The sequence below is a fragment of the Peromyscus maniculatus genome, chromosome 2 (assembly GCF_049852395.1).
Source record: "Peromyscus maniculatus bairdii isolate BWxNUB_F1_BW_parent chromosome 2, HU_Pman_BW_mat_3.1, whole genome shotgun sequence".
Lineage (NCBI taxonomy): Eukaryota > Metazoa > Chordata > Mammalia > Rodentia > Cricetidae > Peromyscus > Peromyscus maniculatus.
Genome location: NC_134853.1, coordinates 128,173,258 through 128,191,941, shown reverse-complemented (window position 1 = coordinate 128,191,941; position 18,684 = coordinate 128,173,258). Strand labels below are relative to the sequence as shown.

The 18,684-nt window shown below is 50.9% G+C and overlaps 1 protein-coding gene across 3 annotated transcripts in view; it reads right to left on the bottom strand.

Moving 5' to 3' along the window:
* Nucleotides 1-17,574, bottom strand: part of Glis1 (GLIS family zinc finger 1) — a 196,951-nt gene extending 179,377 nt beyond the window's left edge. The window contains exons 1-2 of one of the 3 annotated variants that reach the window (XM_076564661.1): nucleotides 17,532-17,574; nucleotides 16,270-16,567 (exon numbers count right to left, since the gene is read on the bottom strand). In XM_076564661.1, the coding sequence (XP_076420776.1) occupies nucleotides 16,270-16,525 (256 nt within the window). In that variant the 5' untranslated portion in view covers nucleotides 16,526-16,567; nucleotides 17,532-17,574. Of the gene's footprint in view, nucleotides 1-16,269; nucleotides 16,636-17,531 lie in introns of those variants that run through there. The other 2 variants (XM_076564660.1, XM_076564662.1) reach the window with 2 other exon arrangements.
* Between the last annotated feature and the right edge of the window lie 1,110 nt (nucleotides 17,575-18,684).

Sequence of the window (18,684 nt, the reverse complement as noted above, 5' to 3'; positions counted from 1 at the left end):
TAAAAATTAAGTTTAAAAAAGTTAAAAATACTTGTCCCAGGCATGATAACACATGTCTACAGTCTACAGCGTTCAGAGGCAGGACTGCAAGTTCAAAGCTGGCCTGAACTACACAGTGAAACCTTATTTAAACTAAAAAAAAAAAAAAAAAAAAAAAAAGCAAGCAAACAAAAACCCTTGCTTTCCCACCTTCCACAGCCTGGACATAATGCTGATCAGAACACTCCAATCAGGAACTGGTGAGATGGTCCAGTGGGTAAAGGTGCTTCCCACCAAGCCTGATGAGCTGAGATCGATCCCAGGAACCGACATGGAAGAAGAGAACTAGTTCCCCACAAGGGGTCCTCGGATCTTCACACACATGCTGTGCCCCCATACACATACACACACACACACACACACACACACACACACACACACACACACACACACACACGGATTAGAACACGACTCTAGGAGGACAGCTCCAACCACATTACATCCCTGGTCAAGACAGAAACATCAGCTGCAGTCCCCTCCCCACAGCAGTGCGCACCCCGGGACGGCCTGCAGGGGGCTTGAGGTACCAGGCCTGCTTCTTCAACCTTCCCAGGAAGTCCTGAGACCCACTCAGAATCCTTATACTAAAGACTCTTTTCTGACCCCATCACCCAGGCTACGTGACAAATGAGGAACCAAGATCAAAGATCCTGCTCAGGGCAGACTGGGAAAAAACTCTCAGAGAACTCTTCCAGATCGGGATACAGGAGAGAGGAGAGGGCATCTGACAGGGTGATGGAGTAATCAGGGGAAAATACAGGACCAAGCAAATGAAAATGAAACCAAACCAAACAAACAAACAAATAGGACAATAAACGGTGATCAGAAAGGGAAAGTCCCCAAGGCACATGACTTGATTACTTGACTGACATGTCCCAATGAGCATGCAGGCTGCGGAGGCACCATCACTGCCCTGCCCAGCCCTTCCCAATCCCCCTTTGCAAAATTCCATCTGCAGACTCCTCTTCCCCATCCCTTCAGCTATAAGAGTTGGGGAGCTCCCTAGACACTCCGGGTCACTCTTAGATCTCCGAACATCCTTCAGTCCCAAGAACTTTCAGTTCTAAGAATGGCCTCGGTTTAGTAATTAAGATGACCGGTCCAGATTAATAATCCCAACTCCAAACTCCACTTTCAGCTAAGTTCCTTCCCTTGAAGCCAGGCAGAGAACAGGCTGTTCCAGGTCCCTAAGTGTCCACCGAGCAGCAGTCAGAGCTGTCCTCTAGACTGGCGTCTGGACACCCACTGCGCCACCAGGGCACTTCTGTGGGTTCCTAGATCAACAGACAGCTGTGACCCTGCGGCCCGTGGGACACTTCCAGCCTCTTACTTCTGCCTGGCAAGAAGCACTCTGGAGCAGGGTGGGCTTGACAATGAGCTCTAGGGACAGTCCTCTGCTCACTCTGCTCACGTGGCCCCAACCACAGCCTCTCCTTCTCGCTACCGTCACAGATGGATCCATCCACCTGTTGCTCTGTCCCTCTGGCATGCTGGTCATGCCGTGTTCCCTGTGTGGTCCTCTTACAGCCAGCACCCTAGCCTCATGAGGAGGGGTTCCTTCTGCCAGTTGGCATGAACAGAAAGACACATCCCCGCCGCCTGCAACCCTTCAGAGAAAATCCTCTCCTTGGGCTCTTCCATCTCTGTCCTTCCTCCCCTCTGGGTGCATACCGGGCAATACTCTCAACCGGGAATGGAATCCCACTTCAGAATAACACAGCCAGCACCACCATCATCATGTCTTAGGGTTCCTACCAGACCCAAAGAGACACCCTCCCATCACACACAGCCCCAACTCCACACTGGTTCAACCAAATGGACTCAAGGCCCTGAGCTAGGGAGGAGGCGGAGCAGTGCAGGTCGGGGACTGTGCTTGAGGGAACTAAGTCTTCACCGGCTGTAGAGGCCCTGGGCAGTGTGGACCACACGGCAGCCAAGTCTGTTTTAAGCCCGGTAGCCCTGGACAAGCTGCTTTCCCTCCCTAGCCTGTCCCTTCACCTGCAGATGAGATGACAGGTACACCCGCCCCCACGGGACTGCTGGAGGAATCAGAGGGACGGCGGCGTGTGGGATGTGCTGAGTCACCGGGGGGGGGGGGGGGGGGGGGGGGGGGGGTTCACTCCTAATGGTTTCATGATTACAGCTGGTACGTATGGAAGAAAATGCCAGAAAACAACCAAGGGAATCCCAGGCAGAGCCGCCATGCCACACAAGCTGGCATAACTGGTGCCCCCTGGAGGTAGACCTCACTGCCACCCTGTCTGAAGGCTGTGTCTAGGGGGGGGGGGCGTGCAGACCCAGCTTCTCTTCAAAGCTCTATCACACTGGCTTATTTTTAAAGCTATGTTTGGCATGGCTTTGCTAAAAATAAGATTTTTTATTTTAAAACATTAATAAAACAAGTTGCTGCAAATAGCAGTAACAACAAACAATGGGACCTGGTGAGTGACAAGAAAGCAAGCAATGGAGATAACGGCAAAGGAAAATCCAGGCAACTTAACCATAAAAAGAATGTCTGATGTGTTCCAAAACATCGCAAAGAACTCGCTTAAGCAGAAGAGCCATAAAAAATGTGAACAGACGTCAAGAACAGGCTCGCGCTTCATGACAGAAGATGGCTTATTTATTTATTATTTATTTATTTTGGTGGTACCGGGGCTCGAACCCGGAGCCCCATGTGTGTTAGGCAAGCACTCTGTCACGGAGCTGCTAGAAAGCGAAATATTTAGCAAGAGAGACAGGGACTGTGAATCAACACTCAATGTAGGCAGGCCCCGCCACACTCGAAATCGGACCAAAGTCAAACGAAACGATAACCAGATGTCGTTTTCACCTTCAAATGAAGGAAAGAATTTTGAAGCCCAGGTGAGGATGCGGACAGTATGTTCTCTGAGAAGGAAGGCGCTGTCTGCAGCCATGAAAACAGGTTCAACTTTAACGGTCCCATCTACTCGGTGTTACTACCCAGCAGCCCTTGTAGCTTCCCCTCGGAAGGAGACGCTGAGACTCGGGAGAAGGCTGCTGCAGGAGATATACACACTCCAGCTCGGGCTCTCTATACTAGTAGGCAATTTTCACAGCTATGCGTATGCGATTAACGGATTGTTTGTTTTCATGAACAGAAGGCAGCTCTGAGAGGCCTTCTTATCTTGGGTATTACTAGCTTGGGGATGGGGTGTCAGCAAAGAGAGAGAGGCTCCCTAGGGACTCTTGGAGCTTCTGAATTTGAAGCTGTTTTAACGCCACCTATTCAAAATAAGCTAACCAATAAAATTTAATACATTTTTGGATGTTTACCAAGAGTTTTAATAACATGGAAATGATTATGTTAGAATGTTAACTTTACAAATAATGTTTAAGGCTATATTCAGGATATATAATATCACAGTAATATAAAAATAAACTAATATATTAGACATGAACAAATTGAAAAGAAATATACCAAACTGTAAGCAACAGTCCCTGCAAGGAGTGGGATTATAAGCCAAGAATTATTTGACATCTTCCTACAGTTTCCAAACTTTCTGTATTACTTAAATGAGCAGGAAAATGAGGATTAATAAATTAAATTATCTTCAAAGGGCCAGTCACCTCCCAAATAACGATTAGGAGTAAGGCCAAGCAATTTGCTAGAAGTCAGGAAACAACAGGATAAAACCAGCTCCCACCATTGCTAGGTGCTGCACAGGTCACCATCCGCATGTTCTCAGCTGGGATGGGACTACAGAGACCACCACACCTCCTGGACCGCTTCCCTCCCACCAGGGCCTGCCCGCTCAATGTCACCTCTCTAGGAAGCCTGGCCAGACCTCTCATCACTACAGTTCCATGAACTCTGGGAGCAGAGCAGACAGAACCTAGGACTCACAGATGTGTCCCCAACAGGAGCAAGGCTGGTATGTCCCCCCAAAGCAGAGGCCGAGGACACATAGCCTCCGAGTATGAGAGGGCATCAGGAAGTAGACAATAAAGAGAAAGTTCCAGAACAAAAGCCTAGTGCTGTCCAGCAGAACTGTCTGCAAACATAAAAACACTCCCAAGTTGCACTGTCCATCACATAACCACCAGCCTGGTGCCCACCGGGAGCTTGGAATGCAGTTAGAACAATTGAAAGACTGAACTGTCAACTCTATGTAATTGATTCAAATGGCTGTTAACCATTCTTTTTTTTTTTTTTTTTTTTTTTTGGTTTTTCGAGACAGGGTTTCTCTGTGCAGTTTTGCGCCGTTCCTGGAACTCGCTTTGGAGACCAGGCTGGCCTCGAACTCACAGAGATCCGCCTGCCTCTGCCTCCCGAGTGCTGGGACTAAAGGCGTGCGCCACCACCGCCCAGCAAACTATTCTTAAGGAGGAATAAATGTACATCACAGGGTACTCTCAATATTCAACAAGAGGATCCATTTTTTTAAAAGGATGACGGGGGAGTAGTTGCCAACGCCCAGTAAATGACGGCTCTAGAATACTGAAATTGCTGAGGAGGCTGAGGGCGCTCTCTACCTGCTTGGCCAGTATCAAACAATGGCTACCTCTGGCAAACAGCTCTTCTATGTTCCCAGTGCACAGCAACCAAAGCCTCTGAAAGCAGCTTCAACAGCGAGAACTAGTAAGAGGTTAGAAGGAAGGGGCACTGGACAAGGCAGCCCACACCCAGGGCAGACTGTCCTAGGTGGGCCCCGCCCCCAACATCCTGCGAAGGACGATTCTGCAGATCCAAGTTCCTGCTTGTCTTCGGAGGGCTTCCTCTGAACGCAAACCTCCCTCGCCTACCGCTCTCTCCCACCCTGACCCCCAGTGACCTTCCCCCAAGCCCTGTCAGGGGATCCAGCAAATATGTCCATTTCATAGTGGGCAAGTCAAGGCTGACAGCTAGAGGATGGGAGTCTACTTAGGAAAGAAACCGAGGTGAGAGCGCACACAGGAGGGTTGGGATCCTGTATGCCGAAGAATCCTATTACAGGATTGCTCATTCACCATCCACCTACCTGCCAGGCTTGTGAGCTCTGTGAGTCCACCACAGTGTCCAGGGCTAGACCTCACACCTGAACAGCAGGTGCTGAAGGACAATAAAGCCTAGCAATCTGTTTAGGAAGCACCCCTTCACTGGAAAGGAAAAGATCACCCTGCCAGGGTCCTGTAGGATTCCATCCTCTGAACCAACTCCACCAGTGAGGCAGAGACATGCTCATTCCAGACCCCCTCGCTCAGGAGCACCCTGGGAAAGAAAACCTGGAGCTCTCCAAGACTGCCTCTTCCTGGGAGAAAAGCACCAAGAGTGGTCAGGAGATGAAGGAGGTCAAGGTGAACCTGGGCTGAAAGGGGGAAGTTTCTCGAAGATGAGGAATGAAACTGAAGGAGTGGCAGCCAGGGGGAGGGAAACGGGGGAGAAAGGCAGGCCAGTGTGCAGCCACCACGCCACTGCTTTGGGTCACTTGTCCCTTCAAGCCCGTTTTCCTGTCTGTGAAACGAGGAGCATGACATCCACCTCTGGAGAAGAAGCAAATGGAGAAAACGGAATGGCTGCAGAGAGACTTACTCCCCGCAGGGATCAACAAATGCCAGCCTGTCAATACCACAGGGGCAGGCCACACGGAGCTGTGAGGAGCAGAGCAGTGGGGGTACCTTAGACTTGAAAGGAAGAACCAAGAGAGTTCAGCAGGATGCTGGAGCCAGACAGCAATTCCTAGCCCATTAAATGGGAGCAGGGAGGCAGTGTCTGCACCTCTGGAGCCCACCCCACAATCAAGCCCCCTCCCTTCCTATGAGACACCAGTCACTACCAGCTGCATGTGCATCTTGGCCTGACCCAAGGCCAGTACCTGTTGTCAAGTTGAGCTGATGCCACCCACACCCACCTCAATGAAAGAAAGCTGTCCCTGACCATTCTCCACCCCAGTGTAAAACCAAGAGACTGGCCAACCAGACCTGTGTCCTCCACAGCTGGAATTCAAACTCTAAGGAGACTCATCATTGCACCAAAAAAGACAGAGCGGAGTGAAGGTAGAATACTGCAGTGTAGAGGGGACAGCAGCCATCGGCCAGCCTAGGCACGAGACCCAGGTCTGCCCCTCAGAGGGACCCAGACCCATACCTGCTCTGCAACAGATGCACCTGCTGCATGTCAGTCCCTACCCCACAGGTCTACAGACTTGTCATCTCACTCCAAGTCAACCCTCCATCTAACAGGAGGGAGACGGAGGCTTCGAGTTCAACTGCGTAACGTGTAGTTCTGACTCCCAAGCCCCTGTGGTTACCTTTCTCCAAGTAACATGACCCCTCTCAGACTCATGTGGCCATGAAGTCCACAGTGGTGCACAGAAGGGTCAGAAAGCCAACACCATCCCAGGAGCTCTACCTAGTCCTTGCCTGCACTGGACCCAAGTTTTGTGGGGGGCATCAGTCTTCATCCAACCTGGCATGTCTGAGAGCTACCATCATCTATTCCAAGTCTCGGTTCCAACACCCAATCTGAAATTCTTCATCTGAGGAAAATCGGGGTCAAATGTGTAGCAACCACTACTTACCTGCTCATGTGCACATACGCTTGTGTGTGTCCCCACATACATGAGGCCAGAGATCCATGTTAGGTTTCTTCCTCTACTGTTATCCACCTTATTTTCTGAGACAGGGTCTCTCACTGATTCAACAAGACTAGTCGACCAATGAGTTCCTGGCACAGAGTGTCCTCTACCTGGCCTGCAGCCTGGCCACTCAAGAGACTTGCAATCACAAAAGTCTGCCACCCCTGAAGTCAATGATTCCCAACAAGGAAGGGAAAGGGCAGCCCAGAAGAGTGGGAAGATTTGCTAAGGTCACCCAACAGGTTAAGACAGAGCTCACAGTGAAGACCCCGAGATGGCACTGGAAAGACAACAAGGCTGCCTAAGAAGATCACTTAGCACCTCACCGGAGCACTAACATGCAGAGGGCATTTGCTGGGGTCTGGAGAGATGACTCCATGATTAAGAGCACTCTTAATCTTTCCTCTTCCACAGGACCCAAGTTCAGCTCCCAGAACCCACATAGCAGCTCACAGCTCCAAGGGATCTGGTGCCCTCTTCTGGCCTCTTCAAGCACTGCACTCACATGCACATATACATAATCAATAATAAAATCAATCTTTCTCACAGAAAGCCTTTGTATGTCCATCCTTAGAGAAAGAAAACAGGAACATCGAATACTCTCTTCATAGCCAAAAGGGCATTAGACAAAAAGGGAGGAAATGTGGTGGCATTGTGTTCCCCCTAAGGGCAGCAACTGGGTCACCATTTCCCAATTTCTTGGTCACCCACCCTAAGTCAGGTCTGTGCTTGGCATCTGGGACACAGTGACAGTGAGACTCCACCCTGTTCTCAAATCACCTAAGCAATAACTGCCACAGAGTGTGAACAGGTCTAGGCAGAAAGAGGACTGGGGGAGAGAGGCTCCTTGGATGAGGCGGCTCTTCAGCTGGCAGGAAAGATTAAGTAAGGTCAGCATGGTAGAAAGGAAGGAGGCAAAGCCAGTCCCAGAGGTCCCCATGCCATTTACAGCAGGAGCCAAAATGACAACTACTATAATTATTAATGAGCATTCATTAGGAGCCCGTCTGTTTTATGCACTTATACTTTGTGTTAACCCATCATCCCTCATCACGGCCTGCTGAAATTTTGACTATTACCCCCAATTTATGGATAAGCATGTTGAGACCACCGAGCCACAATATGAACCTGGTGGCCTGTTCCAGACCATGTTCTATACCCACATCCTCAACCAATACTTCAGACACTTCACGAACACCTCAGGTCAGCCCTCGTGCTGGGCACGAGGGTACAGCAGCGAGTATCTTAGCAATCTCTGTTTTCTCCCTTGTTCCGCAAGATGATGTGAGGATGTACAACGGTGAATAAGAGAAGTCTGTGGTCTATAAGGGAAGAAGGGCAGAGAAAAACTCCACTTCGGAGAACACAACGAGAAGTCTGTACTGCCGTGGAACTAGCAAGAGCTGACAGGGGAGCCAGCCAGTGAGGGTCCTGTTGTCCCACCGACGGACAGGTCAAGATTGTTAAAGCGCCTATGAAGACGTCTGCAGGACAAATCTGTGTCTGCCCGGACATATGCCTACATTGCTCTGCTTGGAAAACACTAACCGACTTGAAAGGAGCGCTTAAGATTCGGATCCACCTAGACCTCACCAGGCTGCAGCTCTAGCAGCAGGCACTAACCGTCTAACGGCAAGCATGCTCTCGTGTCTAGGAGACCCGGATACCCTTGCTGCCTAGGCCTGGCCATATTAGAAAGGTCTTAAACAAGAAGTTCTGAGGATTCACAGTCTGCGATGTCGGCTTTCCATCCATCCCCGGGCCCCCACCCCTCCAAGTGCTCCAGTCTGCCTGAAATCATCCCCTCCGAAGGCCCCACGAGAAGCTGCAGTGCGGACATATTCTCACAAAGCGCTACGTAAGTACAAATGACTGTTTGATCAATCATTTGGCCTCAGTGTGGGATTTGGTCGGAATTAAAGCCATCTGGCTGAAGGGGGGGGGCCAGAGAGAAGGAGACAAGCAGGCGGGAAAATGACCCGCCCCCTCCCCCAAAAAGCATTGTTAAAATATAACGGGGGGGAAGCCAGTAAAGTCTGTGCTGTTGTTTCAGCCTAAGCCACTTAATCCTTCAGCACATAAAGCGACTTATTTTATGACCTTTTCCCTTTAAAAAGTAAATCAGAAGACGCTGCCTTGAACTCAGATATCTCTGAAACACACTACTCATCCCTCCCAGAGAAATATCCTGTTTCATAAACCTTCCTCGAGACACTTGAAACTGCGGATCACTAAATGCCTCGCTTTAGGCATCTGACATTCCAGAGAATTAATATTTAAACTTATTATAGGAAAAAAAAGAATTGAGTTTGGTTGAAGCATGAAATATTTAATAGTATGTCCAAATTAGAAGCCTATTCTGTTTCGCACTGGAAATGCCAATGATATTACCTGGGCTTTGCACTCAAATGGGATAAAATGCACCGCAGTATTAAGATAAAAAAGACACAATTTCAGCCTTTTCCTCTAGAGGAGGGAGGTGAGCCAGGCTTTGGGAGCGGAAGCCGCCCAGTTTCATTTTATAATACACTTAAAATCATATTATCATTGTCTGCCTTGAGGAGCGCATAGACACCACCACCTAATCACCAAAAGCTGCGGCAAAATCTCAACAGCGCAGAGGCCTGGCCGGGTGCTGGTCTCCTTCATTGGGGGAGGGCTCCCGATCCTCTAGTTTGCTGGGCTCACTAGGACAAAAGTATTAAGTGGTCTGGGATAAAAATTAAGCTTCAATTGACACAGTGGATCCTGGCAGCCTCTGCCGGCACGTGTAATTTATTTACAGGGTTGGAAAGTCGGCAAAATACATCATCAGCTCTTATACAAACTTCTACTAGGTATTAAATACCCAGCGCTCAGAGAAGTAATTCAGATGGTCCAACCGCTTTCCAAAGTAAACCTTATCCCCAGCCCTCCCGAGAGCTTAGAACAGCAAATGGGATCTGTCTTTCTCAAGTCGGGCTCTCGGCCCTTCTTGGTTTCTTTCTAGGGCTCTATTTTCCAGCAATTTAAAAAACAAAAGCAACTGCATCTAAAAAACGTAAGGTGGTGGGGCGGCTAACAGGACACAAATAGGAAGAGCATGCACCACGTCCCTGCTGCCGCTTCACAAGGGAACCAGGAAGGCCCCTGCAGCTCTGTCCCCGAGTTAGTGGGACTCCTTCAGCGTGTACAAGCACAGGCGTCTCATGAGCATACGGTACAAGGCCAGGCTCAGCCTGGAAGGAGACCTCTGGGCTTCACTTGACACGAAGGATCCATTTCTAAATCCAGTTCTCAAGGTCAGTCAGGCCCCTGGCGTGCCCACACTGGCAAGCCCACCTTTATCTTACCAGGTGCTAAAGATAAAATGACTGCTTCACGATCCCCTGAGCCACTGGCCTCTGCAAAGAATCCTTCCACACCACAAGACGGCCTCAGCCAGGGGCTATAACCTGCAATAACCCTGGGTGGGGTGGGAAGGCGGGGTCCTGCCCCTGCTTCAGAGAAGGGAGTCTCCATGGCCAGCCTGAGAGTCCTCACAAGACCTCACGAGACACAAGATTTGTGTCCTCAGGAAGGACACATCTCCGGGTGGGGGCGGGGAGCGGGGACGCAATGCAAACCCCCCCAAACCTCACTCTGGCCTGCGAGCTGAGAACTCGGTAAGGGGGAACCCGGGGGTCCCAGCCAACCATAAGGCACAACAAGTTTTATGAAAGCTGTCCCACGGGAGTTTGTGCTTTAGGGGGAAATACCGGCCTTGCTTTCAGACAACACAGTTCAAATGCCAGGCTCTCTACTTCCTGCCTGGCCAACCTTGGACAAGGCACTTCCTAGCTCGTTCCTCACCTGCAGAATTCAGAGAATGCCTCTTTGCTTTCGCCAGAGTAAATGTACTCATAGCTGTACCATGTCTGGCCTGGCACACAGTAGGTGCTCAATAAAGGTTAGTGTGCCTCCCTTTTCCTTTCCCTTCTATATTCACCTTCAGCGGTCAGGATTTAGAAGGCGCAGTGAAAAGCCCTAGCCTGGCCAAAAGAGAAATATAGACTCTTTCAATGCCCAGGGTCTTCCTAACTCTCTCAGCTTAGGATATATAGGGTCCTGGGGATTCAGAGCACAAAAGGGATATGGATCATCCAACCTAACTGTTCCCTTTTTGAGAGGGAAATCGAGGTTCAAAGCAAAAGGCCTAGTCCCTTGCATCAAAGTTGTACTATGGTACATGTGTATGCTCCAGGCTGTTCAACCACAATCTCCAAATAAATTCAGGCCCTACAGGAAATGCATCCTTCAGTTCACAGGCTGAAGAAGGCCCCTCTCCATGCATCTGACTCAAAACGCTGACTTTAAAAACACAGCTCATAATGCTAACACAATCCTCCCGCTCTGCCGGAACCTTCTGAACGCTTTCGAGTTTAGGGGGGAAGACAGGAAAGGAGAAAACAGATGCATCCAGTGGCTGGAAACTATAAGACCCCAGGGTTAGGGCTGCGTTCTCTCCACCCCCACCCCGGCGCAGCAGCCTGTTTTCTTTCGGTTTCTTATAAATAAGGCTTTGGGAGACCCAAGCAGCCACAAAACACCCCCCCCCCCTTCTGCTTTCCTTACTCAGTAACTCAGCTGTCAGTGCCCGGACTTTGCTTCCAATGCCGAAGACTTTTTTTTTTTTATTGTAAACTATTAATTTGGGCAGCGGCGGTTGATAAACAAGCAATCCATTTTCAACGGCTAGAATCATGAGCACCGAGAAGTACAGATGCTTCACAAGGCTGGGGCTGGGTTTTTGTTCTTCCCGGCCTGGAGTTACAGCTTGTGCTCTCTGTAGTATTCAGGCAAACTTTTCAAAGCCCACTGGAGCTGAGTTCTTCTTCCCCTGGAAGTGAACATTGTGTGCTCTTTACACACAAGAATAAACGAGCCCCAACCTAAAGACACAGCACAACTCTTTAGGCCCAAACTAATTGCAACTAAAATCTAGTCTGGGGAAAAAAGAATATTAGCAAACCACGGGTGATCGTTTAACTTCTGGTGTGTGTGTGTGTGTGTGTGTGTGTGTGTGTGTGTGTGTGTGTACTCGCACACACATGCATGGTACCCCTGTATCAGTTTCAAAATTTCCAAGGAAATTCTCTTCTTAAAGTAAAAGCCACACACAGTTAGTGATGGTCAACTTCTAAATACAGCTTATTTGTTTGTCGTTTTTTTTTTTTTTTTCTTTCTAATCCTATCCAAAAAAGGACTGAAACCCCTATTCCAAACTTAAGTTTCTCCTCTCCTCTAGGATGCTGGCTAAACTCCATGAAATAAAACCGAAGAAAATGATGATTATGCACCTTCAGAGCAAAGAACATAAGAATATAGCTTTTAAACGACTCATGCACCTATGCCTGTAATGAGATTTTGACGCACTTTAAAAATCAGTGTGCTGGTTGGATTCACTTCTCACGCAAATGAAATGCGGGGAGATGCGTAACGAAGACGGGGTGGTTTTCTTTTTCAAAAGTGTGGAGAAAAACCACGGCATAGAAACTTCACGACAACAGAGCAGTGCACCCTATCAGATTACACAGCCACGAGGGTCCTGAGACCTCGGGTCAGCTGAGCGCGAACGGCAGGTAAGCTACAGAGCAACACGGCCCCCACTAAGGCAGGATCTGAAGCGATGGCTCCTTTCCCTTCTGCCAGCCAAGTCTCAACAGCTTTCTGGAGAGGTCGGAAGGCAGAAAAGGGAGAGCAGTGCTAGCCGTACAAAATCTGAAGGGAATCTTCGGGAATTATATTTCCGCTATATGTCTATAAAAGGTCTGTCGGATACATAACTCCTGCGACTGTAGACGCAACATGTTCCTATCTAGTTTGTACACACACACACACACACACACACACACACACACACACACACACACACACACACACACTTGTTTCTCTTTGTCTCACTGAGCCTGACATTTGGCCAGCAGGTTTTTCTCCCCCTTATTTGAAACCTCAAGCACTGAAAAAATTTGGATCTGATTATTTCCGGATCCCAGGACCAGCACTTTAAAATGGATGAAATGCAAAGCAAATTGCCCACCAGGGCCAGAGGGGGAAAATGCTTTAAAAATAACTTACACCTTTCTATTACAGATGTGCTAGCCTTTCCTGACCTCCTCGGAACACAGCAGTAGCTTCCTGATCTGCAGAAAAAAGCTCCGCCAGATAGCACACTGAAACCATCCCGCCCGCTCCACACCAGCAGCCCAACGCCCCGGCACACAGCCTATAACTGCTCTTTGTTGTTGTTGTTGTTTTATTTGTTTGTTTGCTTTGTTTTTGTTTTTAAGCTACAGGCCTGACCGCTTTGGGGGATTTACGGCCATGTTCTGGGGACTGTTTTTACTAATGGCAGAGTTCACATTTGTGGTGATCGTCATCAATCTCCCTTTTTGCTCGCTGTGTACGACACTTGGTAAAAAGGGCCCAGGCCCACTGAGTCGCTGCGAATTAAACAGTACCATCATTATTCGGTTTGGACAGATGGAATCATCTGGTAAACTACAAAGTCTTCAAGACATGTCATAGAGACGACTACCAATTTCCAAACATTTAAGGCAGGAGACATCCCAAAAACAAATGCAGTTAAATTCTCTGGCGATGTCCGGAAAGCCCTACTGATGAATGCCAGCTCTAAACTCAAGTGTACACATGGAGATGGTACAAGTTTCAGAACCATAAAGACCTGGAGCTAGAGGCCTCAGGAACTGCCAGTCGCTTTGAGGACATCCAGGAACCTCTATGCATTCCCCATAAAAAGGGAGTCCGTTTCCTGAGAGCCAGTGTGTGCCCCATCCAATACAAGCACTCCGCGGATCTGTTCCCTCAGAAAAGCCCACGAGGTAGGCAAAGACAGATGATGGGAGGTGTGTGGATACATTCTGAACACTGAAGGCCTGTGTACAGACCAGGCATCATCGGCCACAAAGCTGTCCTCCAGGGAAAGCCCAGCTGTTTTCCTTCTTCCCAGGACTTACAAAAGAGTGTCAGGTGTTTAATAATAATTTAAAAAATGCTGGATTTGGCAATTTGACCTTCCCACCTCTTTGGAATCTGGGTAAATGAGACTTGGCCATAAACAGATAGTGATTCTTATCACAAATGATGATGACGTTAGTCCATGATGTCACCCCATGCCTAGTCCCTCCTGGTCCAGACCTGGAACTACTCATTAGCTCAATCCCTTCGTGTGCTTAAGGTCTGTCCAAGGCAACAGGCACATCATTTGAACCCTGACCCCACACCAAGTGTTGCAACCTTCTCTCGCTTCACTGGGTAGCAGAGGCCAAGGAAGACCCAAGACACAGCACCTCCTGGCCTCTCCTGGCCGGTGCACCAGCATTAGTGCCCTTCACATTTAACATTTCAAAATCCACGCTTTTTCACTCCTCAGTCTGGCGCCCTTCCCTCCAGTTCACTGTCCCTAGCATGGTGCCCTGCAAGTGTTAATAAAAGTGACCTACCTTTCCAGTAGTTCCATAGCATCCTTACTACCCTGTGTTACTGGCCCTGCAACGGACATGATCACCTCCATCAAATGAAAATCCAGAGGCTGAGAGCATCCAACACATTACTGTCTCAGTCCTAAAATGGTCTCGTCTAAGTCCATCTCCAGGAGGAGACCAGAGGCTCAGAGGAGTGAGCTAACTTTCCTGTCATCTCACCCATTGCGGCTGGATGTCTTAGCATTTCCAGCACAGCCAATAAATATGCTTCAGTTGGTATCTCTGCTAGTCTGTTTCTAATAAGCCTGAGTGGACGGGGCTGGACAGCACACATTCAAAGGGTTGTACGGTTGGGGGGGACTGTTTTGGTGGGGGGAGGCCTCGGAAGAAGGTGTCGTTCCCTCAGTGATGTTCCTAAGAGGGCACCCTGAGAAGACTGGGAGGAAGTATCTCTTCTCTCAGACTACCCGGCTTGACACTGAAGAACATGTAGACTTTCCTCTCTCTAACCTGAGTTATCCTAGACCTGCATCCTAGATGCTACCCTACCTTCGGGCCTCAGTATTCTCACCTTTCAAATGGGTGCCATCGACTCTACCCCAACAGCCCCACAGCTGTGAAGAAAAGCAATTTAGAAGCCACTGGGAGACTGTAACTAGAAAGACCAGCATGAGGTACAAAGGATCTGTTTCTCCCATCCATTTTACCTTCCCTGGCCTTTCCAAATGTAGCCCTGATTTTACAATCTTTTATACAGGGGTGATGTGTTGGGGGTAAAACATAATTGTGATTGGAAAGGATGGAGGCAATACGCAAAGTATCCAGTGAAATGCTTCCAGTCAACGACAAAACATGGGTTGGGTGAGGGACAGCAATAAGCAGGGCTGTGCGGGACTCGATCTGCAGATGATGGACATGAGTGTAAGAAAGGACCTGTACTGGAACCCAGCAAGCCAGGGAGTTCTCTGTGGCAAGCATTACTGAAGGCGCCCCCGCCACACACATTTTTTTTCTGGTAAAAGTCCTTAAATATGCACCCCAGCAAAAATATTCTATAAGCATTTCCCCCATATTCATTCTCCTATAAAAAATTACTCTCCTTGGAGAAGAGACCGAAGACAAGAAGGCCCTCTGCCCTACAAAGTCAGAGAGGACTCTCTGCACATTTATTTCTTCCAACCAAGCTGGGAACTGGAAGCAAGCTGGCCTAAGGTGCTGAGCTGATGCTAAGAGGGTCTACAGCTATAAAATACTGCCTTTGACGTCCTTGTAAACCACCTGGGACGAGAGTCAAGGGGTCCCGGGGCTGACATGCTCAAACCCCAAAGCTGCTGGTTCGGCTAATGGGGAATCAAAAAGCAGAATGGCACATCCCTTAACAGTCTCTCTAATGTCTGGTTAATTATCTGTTAACATGAAACCTATACATAACAGGCCGGTAATAATTAACTATGATTGGCTGAGTATGTTCAGGAGAATACCAGCACCTGTCCCTGAATTTGCCCATAGCGGGTTCTGGACTTGCCTTGGCTTCACCAAACACAGAAAAGCCACTTCTGAGTCAACATCTGGCCCAGACTGGATTACAGACTCAGAAAAACTTCTGTCAGGAGTCATGAAACCATCTGGCATAATAAATTCCTAACTTGACGGATGGGGAAACTGAGTTTCCTAAGGGAGAGATCCTACCAAAGTCCTCTGTTTTCTTTCTTTCTCTCTTTCTCTCTTTCTTTCTTTCTTTCTTTCTTTCTTTCTTTCTTTCTTTCTTTCTTTCTTCTCTCTCTCTCTCAGAGAATATGGGATAGTTCAAAGTATGCCTTCAGCTGCTTAGAAACAGTTACTAGACACAGAAGTTGATACACTAACTGTACAATAAAATTTTGACATTTCACATGACTTTTTATCAGAAACATACAGAAGCAAAATTATGTAAAGTAAGCTTTCTATATACACATTTCCTTCCAACACATGCCTATTTGGTTTAAACTGGATGCTTCCAGGCACCGGCTCAGACTGACAGGCGAGTCCCAAGCAACTGCAGAAATACTGAGGAACCCTTAAGAAAAAGTTCCACGAAGTTCTCCAGAGAACCCCTAAAGAGCCGGTGTGGCAGCAGCGCCAGCCGGCGCCCGGCACCCAGACGGACCTCTACACACCCGCGGTCAGCACGTTAGCGCTGTCGGACTCACCCTTGCCGCCGCCGGCCTTGGACACGCCATAGTCGCGGGGACTCCGGGGCCGGAGGAGGTCGTGGGCGCGGGGTGGTGGCACGGGCAGCCGAGGCAGCAGCTCTCGCGGGTTCCCGTCCCCGCAGCCGCCGCCACTCACGGCAATCCTGAAGGCCATGTGCGCTCCCAGGCCGGCGGGCCCGCGGCCCGGGCCGGGCGCACCAGGGGCCTCCTTTGGCCTCTTGTCCGAAAGTGCCTCGGCCACCTCGCAATGCATGGCGCCGGGGCGGGGCGCACGGCTGGGGGTCGCGCCAGGCTCCTGCAGAGGGGAAAAAAGCACCAGGCTTTAGAGTTCGGGAAGCTGAGCCCTCCGCCCCCGGGACCACAGTTTGGGCAGTCACGTTCTACTTAGTCTTGATCGCTAAGATTTGTCAGCGTCGCCGCACCAACCTTATCCCTGAGCCACCTGACCTCGCGCACTGGGGTCGTCCCCCTCTCGCTGCGGTCGCCCTGGCCCCGCGCACGTTCCGGTGAAGCCCACCGCACCCTCCCATCCTAATCCGCTTCCACCCAGGGTCAGCCCTCTTCGGACGAATGGCGAAACTAAGGCCTGGGATGAGATGGGAGTTCCTGTCCGGAGTTCCCTAAAGGGACAGGGAGAGGGCAGCAGTCGGGACTCCCCGAGCAGGGTTCTGGGAGAGCCGGAGTGGGCTCAGATGGGTCCCTGGCTGCGCACCTCCTCCAGGTGCTCCGGGGCAGGCTGGGCAGAGCCCGGGCACTGCACACGCACGGCCGCGGGGTACAGACACACACCTCCCGCGAGCCCCGCCACTCGCCAGAGGCCGGGCAGAAGATGAGCGCGCACGCCCACGGCGCCGCGAGCCCACAAAGCGCACCCGAAGAGACACACATCCCCGAAACCCGGCGCGCGGGAGCACGCACAACCAACGTCGCCCACGCACGCCGGCTCCCACGCACACTCGCCGGGTCGCTGAGCACTCGGAGACCAGCCCTGCCACACACACACACACACACACACACACACACACGCACACGCACACGCACACGCACACGCACGCCCATTCACCGGCTCCCACTCCGCAGCGCCGGCAGCCGCCAGTCTCACGCCGGAGCCTCGGCATCCTCTCCAGCATCACTCCCGCGAGAGCGAGGCCTCAGGGCCCCCCGAACTCGCCTCGCCCCTCGGCGCGCCCCGCGCCATCCCTGAGCTCGCGGATCTGGACGCCGCTGGGTCCCCCGGCGCGGGCCGCGCCCCTTCTCACCTCGCCGCGGGCGCAGCGGCTCGCGGGGCGCACAGCACGGCGCGCCTCCTCTGGCGCCGCAGCCCCCGCAGCCGCCGCCGCCGCCGCCACCGCCACGGCCGCCGCGTCCTACGGGGCGACACTCCGGGGGCGGGGCGGCCCGCCGCTGCCCACAAGCGCTCGGGCCGCGACTCTCGGGGGCTGCCGGACTAGGCCAATGGCGGCGCGAGGGCGTGCCGCTCGCCTGGGGGCCTGGGCGGGGCGGCGCGCGCCCCGGCTGGGGTTTTGACAGCGGCCGACCCGGAGCCCTGCACGCCGGCTGCCGGGACTCTGCCGGACCTTGCGGCGCCGGGAGGAGGAGGGCGAGGGCCCGAAGGCAGAGCCAGCGCAACCCGGCTTCGTCTCCCGCCGGGCGGGATCCTGCTTCTCCCCGGCAAATGGGAATGGCCGTACCTGCTAAAGCGGAGGAGGTAACAGATGCAAAAGTGCTCGACAAGTTGTTTTGTTTGGTTTTTGAAGACTCCAGCTGGCTCACTCGAAGACGTCGCACAGATGATTTCACGGCAAGTCGATGGGAAAGCTGGGATCCGAACCCAGGCCTCAGCCCGCTTTCTCACGATTTTACTTCTGTGATGTTCTCTAGAAAGGAGCCATCGGGGGAGAGTGGATCTCAGAGTTCCTCTGTACCCGTGCCTTGCTTCGTCCTCCCTCCCTCATCCAGGCACCAGGGTCTCAAGGGACCCCCTGCTCAGTGTGTAAGAGGGAGGCTCCATAGTGACTGGAAGCAGTCGTCAGCTCTCATAAGCCGTGCAAAACGGGGGAGTTCGCTCAGGTCTGATCGAGCTTCTGGGGCTTACTGAGGATCCAGGGAAGCCCTGGATCAAAATGTATCTGCATACTGTCAACACCTACCCCCCTGTACTGATGACAACAGTCTGCCCAGAGGGTCTTGCCTGGCTTTTAAACTGTTTGGGAATGGTCTCTGGCCTTAGTCTTAAACCGGGAAATGTGTGGTGCTCCTCCGGCGGGCCAGGTTCCTAGACTGGGATTCTAAACATAGGAAGAAGCAACAGTCTCAGAATCTTGGTAAAACAAGATTTTCCAGTCACAAAATAGTAAAATCTAATTTCCAATACCTTATTTTAAAACTTACAAACAGTTTCGGTAATTGAAA